The 13,547-nt window shown below is 33.3% G+C and overlaps 1 protein-coding gene across 2 annotated transcripts; it reads right to left on the bottom strand.

The window, feature by feature from the left end:
* Nucleotides 1-497: 497 nt before the first annotated feature.
* LOC107899094 (lysine-specific demethylase JMJ25) lies at nucleotides 498-6,388 on the bottom strand. Of its 2 annotated transcripts, none has more exons than XM_016824707.2 (14): nucleotides 6,093-6,388; nucleotides 5,157-5,749; nucleotides 4,616-4,752; nucleotides 4,445-4,544; nucleotides 4,208-4,340; nucleotides 4,065-4,119; nucleotides 3,215-3,893; nucleotides 2,775-3,104; nucleotides 1,998-2,393; nucleotides 1,827-1,899; nucleotides 1,530-1,615; nucleotides 1,223-1,342; nucleotides 1,006-1,076; nucleotides 498-768 (listed from the first exon to the last, which is right to left on the bottom strand). In XM_016824707.2, exons 2-14 carry the CDS (start codon nucleotides 5,694-5,696, stop codon nucleotides 672-674), a joined length of 2,817 nt encoding a protein of 938 aa, XP_016680196.1. In that variant the 5' UTR covers nucleotides 5,697-5,749; nucleotides 6,093-6,388; the 3' UTR covers nucleotides 498-671. The 2 variants fall into 2 exon arrangements, with proteins under 2 accessions (XP_016680196.1, XP_016680195.1); XM_016824706.2 differs by having other exon boundaries at nucleotides 1,986-2,393.
* Nucleotides 6,389-13,547: the final 7,159 nt, after the last annotated feature.

A 13,547-nucleotide genomic window follows, 5' to 3' on the forward strand; every position in this document is an offset into this window, starting at 1 on the left:
TGAAGAAGAAGATTAAGAGTAGTGAAGTGCAGGAGATATGGAAATAATTGGCTTCCGTGATTGGGATGAAGCAGAAGCTGAGGTTGTTGCTTATTTGCTTAAAAATGCAGTTACGCTGAAAACGATTCGTATAGATACTAGTCGTGTTGTTTTAGCAAGAAGGGATTGGAGGGAGTCGAGTCGACGAATAGAATGGCCAGTTGTATCTTAAACTTATGGTGCTCATAATCATGGTTCTACATCAGAGTTTTGGTCAGCATCCACTTTTTCAACTGTGCCGAACATAGCTACACAAGTTGCGGCAACTTGCATCCATTGTCACAAAGTCAGCTGCACTCGACGCATCACTAGCAATCATGAAGGCTCTGAGGTTCAAGGTGGATGCTGGTGGTGGTTCATCAATGTTTTCAGATAGCTATGGATATTTTCGTAGTGAATAGGTTGTATGAATATAAACTGATACATTTAAACCATATAGTGGAAGTTGCCAATGTTCCTTCTCAAACATGATTATATTGTCAAGAATAGGATGTTTTGAATCATCAAGTATCAAATGCATTAAGAAGGTTACATATAAATACATTTATACACTAAAATTCCTTCAGGAACCCACAATGGCTCATGGAGAAACTATGGTTTCCATAACAAACCTACAATTACTATACAGAAATTCAGGCACAAGTTATTTGACTTCGCTTCACAACCTCCAGATTCTCCGATACTGCTGAGGTTAAATTAGGATCTTCGAATCCAAGCTCAGCACCCAATCTGCAACAGGGGCAGGGATTAGAAAGAACGGATTCAGCAGAAGAGAAAAAGCAACTTCGAAGGGAAAATGAAAAAGTAATGGGTAGGAGAAGCAGTTTTAGGGAGGGTAAGCTCTAGAATGGCCTATACTTTCGCAAGACCGAATTCCTAACTGAACATGCACTTGCATCTAAATTATCAAAATGAACAAAATGAAATGTTAACATAAAGACCAAGATAAGTTAAAATTTTACTTACTTCGGATCCAGCACCAATTTCTGGACCTCTTTAATGGCCGAACTAGCTGCATATAACGAGATCTTCCCCACCTGATTGAACATGATGGTAAAGTTGGTAAACTCACTGGGACAAAAAAGTCTTACATGACTCATGATTTAAAAAGAGTCTAGGAACTTGACAAACACATGATAAAGAAAGCACTGAACACTTTTCGGGATAATTTTATTAGCCTGACCTCCAAAATTTGAAGTTTTCCGTCATGGTCATTTGGAAGACAGCGGATATCTTCAGCCAATCTTACAGCCTCCCCCACACTTTCTGGAAATAAGAAGTCAAGCCCTAACTGAACATTGGACTGAAAGTTCAACAAGAAGGAAATAAGTTACTAATTTCCACGCTGACGAACATCATTTATTGAACAAGGTAAAAGATTATCATATAGGACATACTCAATGACATCAAACATCACCTTCTCAGCAGGATTTGCAATAAAATTACAGAACTTATCGAAACATGGAAGGTTATTTATCAGAGAGACCTACCTGGAGATTCCTCACTTGGAAAGGGCAACCAGCAGGGAGAAAGACAGCTTGCCCCAAATTCTGTTCAAATGACCATGGCACCACTCCTGTAAACGAAATGAACAACAATCAACACTTGATCATCTACTATATTAATGATTCTATTATAGCAATAAAAGGAAAATATTGAACTTTTTACTGGATTAAAAATTAGAATAAGATTTTCCAGGAGAATTTGTTTTGACCCAAAATCCAATTTCATCTACTATAAAATCAGTTTGTAAACTTTTTATACACAGGTTGTTTATCTTATCTTACCAAATTCTTGCCTTAATTTTCTCTTATGATGCTCATTCAAGTACACCACTTCGTCATACAGAGGACGCATCACCTAATAATGAAAATAGAAAATCATCAACATTCACTTTTACACAATGTGTTAAAAAGTATATTCCACAACCAAGAGCATAAACTTACAGAATCACTTACTGCACTTTCAGGCTTCCTGAAATCCCTCCAATGCTTTTGCAAATACTCAGTTAACTTCGGAACATCCTGTCGACGAAAGACATCCCAACAGGCTCCCGCTTTAGGATTTCCTATCACGTCCCTGCTATCCCCATTTAACTGTTCAAAATCCGCAGATTTCTCTGCAATCATGGTAGTTTCAGTTTCTTGATCCTCATGTACATCAGACGTGCTCTCAGATTCGTCATCCATATCAGGTCCATCAATAGATAAATCAGGCAATCTTTTCTCATCTGACCTTGTTTCATAATCCCTCAAGGACTCATTTACCTCAGATTCCCCATTGGATTTGAGTATGTCCTTTTTTGTCCTCTGACCATTTACCTTTACTTCACATGTATGCACCAACAGATACACCTGGAAAACAACTCAGCTTTCAATTCATACGCTTCACCACAAAGATTCATATTTACTTTTAATCATTACAAGAAAGCCTTGATGGTTATACTGATTTTGTTCGTGACTTAATTCAGTGTCCCTTTCATATTAAAAGGTTTGAGCTAGTATAAGACAAAACGAGGCCTTGACCTCGCATGTATAATAGACTAAAAATTGCAAAACACAATGCACTGAATGGAAGCCTAAATCTTATTCAAGCATTAGATTCCAGTATAAGATACAGAGATCAAGACATAAAGTAATATAAACATAGAAGACTTCAGTTTCATAGCGTCCTTGTAATAATTAATCAAAAATGAATTTCCTTGATTAGTCAAGGAGAGGGGAAATGCAACTTACCATATCTCGCATTTTGAAATGGAGATTGGTTACCGAATTCCCTCTATCAAGTTCTTCATAGGTCCCATAAGATAAATAAATCTTAGGTCCAGCATCATTTTGCAAAGAATAATGGGGCAATTTTGCAGCAACATTTAGGAGACCCAACCTGGAATGAATGTACTCAAGTAAGGGAAGTTTACTGATGAACTCAGGTCTCTGGAACATCAAAAACTCTTCCGAAGCACCGGGAGAAGGCCAATCTTTCAACTTCAACATTTCTGGCGGTCCATTTTCATGTGTCCGCCCCACTGTGTATCCTTTAATGAATTGATCAAGTTCAATATCAACCTGACATCATATCAAACCCAACATGCATCTGTAAGAGAGTGACACATAATATCAATTAAATTACAGAGATATGAAGATCACGCACATATAAGCAGGAGCATAGAGCCTACCTCTGACCAGTCTAAGCAATCTATGGCCTTCACCATTCTGGTCTCATCTTTTATTTTCTCATCAGCCGTCTCCTGAATTCCTCTCCAAATAGCCATGGGATCCCAACTTGAAATGGATGAGCTATCAAATACCTCTTTAACAATCACAGGTTCAACCTTGCTCCAATGATTTCTAAAATCAGCAATCCCTTCTGCTTTAATATCATGAGATGAAGGGCAGTACAAAAGATTATCATCACTACCTTCTCTGTCAGCAAACTGACAAAGTCTGGGATCATTCAATTCAGTCTTCTCCGAACTTTCAACATCATAAACCTTACAGCCACTAACCATTTCCTCTACATTCTTAACCAGTTTTGCAACCCAATTCATCTTAAAAATACGATTTAGGTTTAATGAGTGATGACCGCAACCACCATACTCCTTTGGAGGACATGGAATACTGCCATCACTGTTGGCTTTCCAGCCAGAGAACTTATCCAAGAAATTCAGTTTCAATTTGGATACTTGTCCCATAGAAGTTTCTTTGTCTGGAGTTCTCTCACCAGTCTCATTTCCTATATCTTCAACACCGACAGAAGATGCACCCCGAAGATCTTGACAGCAACGGAGACACAGATCATATGAGCAATTTGGACAATGCCGATGATAATCAACAATTGGTATCCTACAAAAGTTGCTGCAAAAAGACATGAACTATATGTCCTTAATACAATAAATATGAGAATGTGTTAACCATACTTTTGTAAATCTAATTAATAAACCTCAGAAACGGACAGAAAATTAACCTATTAAACTAACCACACTAAGTGAGATGATTTTAAAATAGCTAGTAAATGTTATTAGGTACCAGCACATCTGCTCATCTGCATTCACCTTTGCCCTAAAAAGGTCTATTTCAGTTCCTGAAAAACATATTTAATAATGGTTAGATAAGGACATTAAACTCAGTAGGAACTTGAGTTCAAACCATTTAATCAACAAGCATCTTACTACGAAGTTTTCTTTCCAATTCCACTTCAGAACACTGTTCCTGATGGATCTTCTTAATAACAGGAAGCACGGAAGATAAAAGACAGTAGTGATACTGTAGCTTGTCCAGGACAGGTATTTCCCGAATCCTTACCTGCACTCGGTGAAAAGTAAATTATTCCTCAAGAAATTATACAATTAAACTGTTAAAAAATCTATTAATTAGACATGCAAAACCTTTGAAAGGGAGGAAAATACCTTTATCATGTTATCACCTCGTAAGCATGCCTTGCAATTACAGGAACCACGACATGCAGGACAAGCCTTCTCAATTTCTTCCAATGGGGTATTTGAGTACCTAATAAGCAAAGCATAAATAATTGCTAGAAAACGGAAATGTGGGCATTTTTAACTAAACGTTCAACTTACCATGAGGAGATACAGCTATCACAATATCCTCTCTTTTCACATTTGAGGCAAGAAGTAACTCTCTCTCTATCATTCCGCCGGCATTGATGGCAAGTTTGCCCGACAAAAACTTCTTCAGAGGAATTTTCGGAGTCATCCTGAAAAGCACCACATTAATATCTGCATCAGCAACATAAAATAGTAAAAAGAAAAAAGAGAAATAATCATCATAGAGCATGAAAGGAACCCTGCAAATCAGCAATATCTTGGAGAAAACAATCATAAAAAGTCTGATTATAAATTAACTATAAACTTTCAACTCATTTTACCCATTCATTTGCTATGAAACCTAATAAGATGGTAACCTATTCTCTCCATTTTTTTCTAATTGATATTATTATCACGATCAACAATAGGACCGCCACAATGTCTTATATGGGCAAGATTCCCCCTCATGAAGAATCACCCTTACTAAAAGTCTAGTATATACAATACATGTTATATTCTTTAAGATCAAACAATACTAATGCTACCAGAACCACCATGTTGTAAGTTAACTCACCGCCGCCATAGCAACATCATCATTGCTTCTCTGTGATCTGTTCCTGGATGAATCTGCAGCAGAAAAAGACGGTGTCTTGTATGACCTCCAACTCTCTTCAAAAGGTGAGCCATCTCTTTGATAATCATCTTCCACCTTTGCAGAATTTCGTGCCGAGAGATTCCTCATAGGAGGTGTCTCAGGTGAATACTGAATTTGATTCTTAGAAACCTTCTCTTTATGTTTCTTCCCAGAAACTGGAGGAGGATAGTCATCGACTTTCCTACTAACAGGCCGCACATCAAAGTCATCACTCTTAGTGTCTCCCCCATACATCTCAGTATCACCACCCAACTTCCTCTTTTTCTTAAGGCTAGCTCTTAATGCAGAATTGGCAGCCCTCCTTTTAGCCTGGATATAATGTTTTTCACAAACAGTTTTATCTGGCATAGACATGGCAGTACACCTCCATTGCTTCCCATCTGACCTTTTGCATCGCAAATCATCAGGTATCCCAACATTATCCTCACCATTCCCAGAACCTGATCTTGGATGCTCCATTCCACTTCTTTGCAATTAAAATCCACTAGTAGTAAAGCATCCCCAAATTCAACCTAAAAAACAGTAAAAAAAAAGTTCCTAAATTCACCTACTAAACCAGTAAAAAGAATATCACCAAAAACAATCAACCAAAAAAAAATCCAAAAAAATAACTACAAACCCTTTATTGGGAATTCAAAAAATTGAACCAAAATCATAAACATAAACAAGATTGGCAAGCCAAAAGAACAAAACCCAGATCATTAAACAAAGAATCAATCAGTTAAATTTTCAAAGAGAACCCCAGACTCTTAAACCCAGAAATAACTTAAAAAAAAAAAGCAAATGTAAAAACAAAACCAAAACCCCCAATAAATTGAGGGGGAAAAAACAAAGAAAGAAGAAGAATGAAAGAACCTGAAGCTAGGGCTTTGATAGAGAGTATGAGACGGAGAAAAAAGGATATATATGGGGCGACCCAGAGTTTCGTAAAGCCAAATAAACAGTGGTTGGATCGAACTGTTACTTGACTTCACGGTTTTTCGCTTCTACTGTGGGTTCCTTTTTTTCTTTTTTTTGTTCTTTTTTTGGTTGCTGGTTATTTCAGACATGTCTTTGTGAAAGTTCGCAATAACTAAGGTACTGAACAACTGTTTACCTTCTGCCGTACCATAAAATCCCCAACATCATCAGCCCAAAACAAAAAAACTCAATATTTTGAATTTACATAAATCATCCCACACATTTTAGATTTATTTATTCCTCTAATTTAACTAACTTTGGATTTACATTTTAAATTTAGATATGTTTATTTCGCGATTTAATTTTTACATAACGAAAGTGTTTTTAACTTTTAATGATATAATGATGACATGGTTCATTTTAGGCTTCGAAATTAATGTGGATAAATTTGAATAAATTTTTGTTTTAGTAACTTAATTAAAAAAATTATAATTTGACTATTAATACGCTTGAATGGAACTCTTTTAGTCGTTATAATATCAATTTTATTCTTCAAATTTTATACTTTTTTTAATTTTTATTTTTTTTAGAACTTTTCAGAATTTTTTAACTTTTTAAAAAGAATTTTAATTTTTATTATTTTATATGGAATTAGGGTTAAAGTGACATAAAGTATAAAATTTTAGAATTAAAATTATTATTATACCGATTAAAAAAGTGGCATTATTAGTCACTTCACCATAGGATCATAAAAAAAACATTTTCGAAAACATTACTGATCAAATTGTAATTTTTTTAGTTAAATAGCCAAAATGAAAACTTACCTATAACTGAGTGACTGATAAATCTAACTAAACCCCAAATGTAATAATAAAAGCTAACAAATCAAATTCATCAATTCTTTAATATGTTTTTTGCAATGCCCCAAAAATTTAAGAGTTTAATTGTGAGAATTTGAAGTAATTAAATTTTTGTATCTGTGGTTCTGTGCTCTGCTTCTAGGTCTAAGGTTTAGAGTTCGAGTTGCGTTACTAAAAGTTTTGTTATTAACCATGTGTTAGGTGGTTAAGTGCAATTTTGGGTAAATCAATGTTAAGAATGAGCATGTTGGTTCATTGGTTAAGTATCTATTTGTATTCTGTCTGGTTCTGAGTTTAAATTTCATCGTACGCATTAGGAAATATTTTTTTGCAAATGTCGGAAGGGGTTAGTTAATTTAAAATATTCTAAGAAAATGTTGTCGTTCTTTTTATTTTTTCTAAAATTTTAGTTCTTTGTTTTCCTGTTCTTCCTTCTTTTATTTTCTCTTCTTTTTGCAATTGATTTTTATGTGAATTGGGAAGTCTTGTTGCCTGTATGGTCGATATTGTGTAAGTTCCATTGTGATTTCCTTTCGTTTGCGATTTCCGTTGTGTTAACACTTTTCTGTCGGAATGGGATTTTGCTCGTTTACTTGACGTTCTATTAAACACTCGATTAGTTACTTTGTTTAGGCAAGGATATTTCAAGAGACATTAATCCAACATGTTACTCTGGTTTCTCCTGTTTCGTGCGAGGTGAGTGTGCGAATTGAGTTGGGATTGTGTCGAATCTTCCAACATAATCTTAGCGGTGGGTTGATTTTGCTAAATATTGAAATTGATGGTTTAATTGGTTGTTGAATGATTAATTAGGTTCCGGGTAGTCTCCATGTTATTTCCCCGTCAAAACAAAATCAAGTGCATACCGGAAACTTTAATTTCGCAAGTTACGGATCGACGGAAATGGTGGCTGTCGACGCCACACTATAACACCCCTAACCCATATCCGTCACTGGAATAGGGTTTCAGAGCATTACCGATCAAACAGACATAATTTCAAAACATTTCATATCATATAATATTCAAGTCAAAACCAATCAAACGCATCCAAAACATGTCATAACAATTATCCTAGGTGCCTAACCAATGTACCCTCATAGGTACCACAATTATATCAATAAAATATATCAATAGAACGTCATTCAAATCCAACTTGTAAAAATGCCAAATTTAATCTATTTTACCTAAATCATGTTCATTTTAGCATTAACTTAAAATATGTCATAATATGACCTCAAACATAAACACATATTATATATATAACCAACCAATATTAAACTTATAAGTCCATTTACTTTACAATCAAACCACAAAATAATTATTATTTAGACACCCTAGGTACATGCCGACACAAAAGGATAAAACACCACCACGTTTAAGTTCGGGACCGTTGTTGGATGCTGAATCGACGATCAAAATTAAGTATCTAACCTGCGCACGGAAAACAAAACCATACGCTAAGTAAAAACTCAGTGGTATTTCTATAATCTGAATATTTAAAAGTAAAAAAATTATAAATATACGATTGAAATATTAACACATATTAATATTTAATCATTACAACAACTATATCATATTTCATTTGTTTCACAAATATTTTAATTCTTATACTTGCTATGTAAATAGCTTTTCACATTTCATTATACAATTGCATTATCCATTCCATAATCATTTCATGAGTATATAACTCATATATTCCATATATTTGCAATATATTTCACATTCTATTTTCAATTCACTATTTCACTTCCATTTCTCATACCATGTCATTTCAATATCCATCATAAAACTTTATTATTCATTTACCCCTATTAACATGACTCGATTTCAGACGGATACACGGATCCAACCAAACACACCAGTTTGGCACACAGTGCCTCATCGGATAATTTGAAGTAATAAATTGACATCCAGTGTCTCATCGGCTAAACCGAAGTGAATTGGCGCCCAATGCCTCATCGAATTAATCTGAAGAAATAAATTGACACCCAATGTCTCATCGACTCGAAGTCAAAGAAATCTCTGAACTCTTCCAATCCTACGGCATGTCATCTATATCCGACTCAGCCCGATACAATTGATAGGGTTTAAATTTCACAATTCAACAACAATCAATATCCAATATCAATTTTTCATATAATCACTTAATTACACATATAATTATTTCAATTCAAAAATCAATCCATTCAAAATATATATTTATCTACCAATTCAATTCATTCAATCAATTATCAAAATATCAATTACTCACATCAACACTTACCATATACATTAAATAAAAATTTCAACAATTAATAACTAGCTTCAAATTATAGAAATACAAACCAGAAATTTTGAGCTATTCCTCGTCGACTTTATCTTTCCCTTTTTAGTCGAGGATTCTGGTACGACATTAGCTACGAAATCAAAACAATTAAAATTTATCAATACAACACAATTCAATCTCATATTTAATATTTCATTTTTTACTCAATATTTGCCTAAATTCTAATTTAGCCCCTAAACCGAGACTAACTTTATTTCTTCACAATTAATCTTATATTTTCATACAAATTCTACTTTAAACTAAATTTAACTCCTTAATTTCACTTAAATTCCTAAATTTCAAAATTTTCACAACTTAGTCCCTATTACTCAAAATTTACAATTTATTATACAACTCAATTCTTTTTCATTTCTAACTTAAAAATCTATCAATTTAACCCCTAATACTAAAATTATTCAACATAAACAACACTTAAAAATTCAATAATTTCTAAAATTTTGACATGGGTCGGGTAGTATTTAATACCAAGATTCTAAAAATATAAAAATTACAAAAGAAGGGGGACTAAAGTAACTAACCAATTGAGCTTTGAACAATTGAAAACCCTAAGCCTTCGTCTCATTCTTTCTTTTTTTCTTTTTTTCTTTCTTTCCCTTTCTGTTTCGTTTTTGCTTATGTTTCTTTCTAATTCTTTTTCTTTATTTCTTTATTATAATATAATATATAATATATATACTTAACATTTAAGTTTTAATATTATAATATTATAATATATATTTTAACTTTAAAATTTTATAATAATATACTTATGCTGCCTCATTTATGAGCAATGACATAATTGTTTTTTTAGTCCTTTTAGTTTTTTTTAATCTATAATTCAACTTTCACCCTTTATACAATTTAATCCTTTTACCTAATTACTCTTAATTCATGCAATTTCGCCTAACCAAAACCTAATTAACTACACAACTAAAGAGTCTAATTTACAAAAACGAAGTCTCGAAAATACATTTTTCGACACCTGTGACTATCGGGTTGTTACACACACGGTTAGGCAGACGGGTGTGTGACTAGGCCGTGTGGGCCACAAGGGCATGTGGCAAGCCGTGTGATCGGTCGTGTAACTCACTGTTTACTGAATTGGGGCCACATGGGCGTGTGTCTAGGTCGTGTGTGGTCATGCTAGTGCAGGGTTCACACGGGCAACGGACACGGAAGTGTGTTTGGGCCGTGTAACTCACTATTTGTGGAACGGGACCACACAACCAAGGATATGAGTGTGTGCCTAAGCCGTGTAATTCACTATTTGTGGTATAAAAGCCACACGGACAAGGATATGGGCGTGTACTCAGGCCGTGTGAGTCACACGGGCAAAGACACAGACGTGTATCAAAGCTGTGTAACTCACTGTTTATGCTTAAAAACCACACGGCCAAGTCACATGTGCGTGTGACCAGGCCGTGTGGCAGGTTATTGGGCCCGAGAACTATCTTTTGAGGCCGAGAATGTTACTTAACCTTGATATTGGTTTCCTCAATGTACGAATAATTGAGTTTGATTACATAAGAACTGTCTAATACACTGAGACTGATCAGTGAGCAACATAATTATATGTGCACTATAATACATACTCTGTTATTGAATTGTCTTACGTAATTGTATAATGAGTTAGAATGACTGAACATATGTTACGGGCATTTGTGTTTTGCATTGGCATGTGCTGGGATGTTGTGAAAGGGGAAGGAGTTTGTTCTGAAATCGTGGCTACGCCACAATGAGTATTACTCTGATTCTGATGCTTGTCGCATATTAATCTAGCAGCTAAGCTGCGTTTCTGTGAAAGTGTCAATGAACACTCAAAAGGTGTGCAGGGTTGGGTGGGCATTAAATGTCCATAGTGGTGTGTTGGGATGGCCGAAGATGGTGTGTAGCAGATGAAATAGGAATATTGCATCTGAATCTGATCTGAACCATATTTGAATTGAAATCGTATATATATACATATATATAACTCATCTGCTCTGAATCTGGACCGAAATTACTCTTATATCAACCGAATCTCTGAATTTGAAATTTCTTTATGAGCGAATATTATTGAATTAAATTCCTTTTACGCACTGAGTTCACAACTCACTTTGTTATTGATTGGGTTTCAGGTGGTCCCCAATCATAATCGGGTCAGTGTTGTGGAAGCTCGGTCAAGCTTTTATTTTTCCTTTTAAGCATTACTACCAGGGATTGATGTTCTATGATGTTATGGTATTTATGAAGATTATATGTTTAAATAATTGTTGTGATGGATGTTATGTAATGAATGGTTCAATTCGACTGTGTTATGGTAGTAGGAATTTTAGTATGGATGACGTAACTCTCCAAACTCGGTCTAGACATCTAGGTCGGGTTTAGGGTGTTACATTTTTCAACTAAAATTTCAACTTTATTTATTATAACTTAAGAAAAATTAACAAAGAAATATTTTTTGTTTATTTTGAAAAAGTTTTATTCTATACAAGAAATTTTATTTTTATTTCTAATTTCAAGTTTAAATTTATATAAATTATCATTTATTTTATGTCTAGCTATTTTAATACATATATAATAAATAAACATTTTTATAACGTTATTACACTAGTAACCAACTGACGCATTAATATGTTATATTACATTTTGCATATTACATTCTATCTGCATTAACAATTTTACCATTCTTTTTTATCATTTAGATCAATTTTCCTTTAACCGTAATACATATCATGTTTTAATAATAATAAAAATTTCTTAGCTACTTATATCACCTATGCAACTTCAGTTTATTTATTCGAGAAAGGAGATGAAATTAATTTAGTAGAGAAATACATAAAATAAAATATTTTAATAAAATATGTTTTTAGATAATCCTAAATTCCGTTAGTAAAAAAAAATTACATTTCAATCAAATCAAAGATAGCGTAACATATTAATAACTTCAAATAATTTTACATTCTATTAATCTTATTACCAAAAATAATCATTCAATTAACTAAAGGCTTCTAATAAAATATTAGAAATAATAAGTGTAACTTTTATGTGTGTTTTTAAAATTTATCAATTTAATTATAGAATTTTTATATTTCAAAATTAAATATCAATAAAACATTTTTTAAAAATTACAATTAAAAATATAGATAGGCCTATTTTTTTTTTGGTAAATAAAAATAAAATTTAGAGAACTAAACTACACTGATTAGTTCGAAGAAGCCTTTAACCTTATCATTATTAAGGTCTTTGATTAAATTAAAAAGAGTTTGTGTTAATACGTTGATACCCTCTAAATCACTTTGTATCATCTTGACAATCCGATGTACAACCTAATTAATCTCCCTAACAACATGTATATGTATCAAGGTCTATTGTTTAAGTACTTTATTATTCATCTAATCATTGTTAATATCTCTTAATGTATGTATGACATTTATATTTAAAATTCTGACACTTTAATAATCAATGTTAGATTTACATCGTACAATTAATTTTAGAATAATTAATACACACGCATACTTTTGTGAATTAAGTTCTCTTTGATTTCCTCTTGTGCCAAAATGGTTTTCATTGGAGTTATCTATGACCGGATCGGGTCAAGTAAAAAGTTTAGGTATAGGCTTAATCCGGCTTGAAAAATAAACCTAAATTTTTGTCGAAGCCCGACCTTAATAAAAACGATAAAACTCGAATCTAGCCTGTCTGTATTAATTTAAAATAAATTTAAAAAATATAATACATCAAATACACTAAAACATTAAAATAACATTAACAGTGCAACTTCTAATATCTAAAGTCCATCCACCATAAAAGTCAAGCACAAAAGTGAAGAATGAAATCACGGCAATATGATATGAACAAATTGATTCACATTCACAAGTGTCAATCTTTACACTATCTGTAAAACATTTCAGGTCAATATTAATTTATTAGATCGTAAGATAAGATCCAGAAATAAGGTGGAAGTTGATATATTTGCAGAAAAGCCTTTACTCACCATTTCTGTAAGAAGTTGGGTTGCTTTCGAGGTGTAGTTGTTTCGAAGAAATCCCTGGATCATTATATTATAACATAAGCTATCAAGTAAACAATCATTATCTCTCATGCTCCTAAACAACTAGTATGCTTCATCAGGGAGTCTCTCTCTACAAAACCCATTAATCAATATAGAGTTTGTATAAACATCTGAGAGCTCATGAAATAATTCCTTTCCAGTTTCAATATTCCTATCTTTGCACAAGCCATCAATTAAGATATTATAAAGGA

Source organism: Gossypium hirsutum, chromosome D08 (genome assembly GCF_007990345.1).
Source record: "Gossypium hirsutum isolate 1008001.06 chromosome D08, Gossypium_hirsutum_v2.1, whole genome shotgun sequence".
NCBI classification, from domain to species: Eukaryota; Viridiplantae; Streptophyta; class Magnoliopsida; order Malvales; family Malvaceae; genus Gossypium; species Gossypium hirsutum.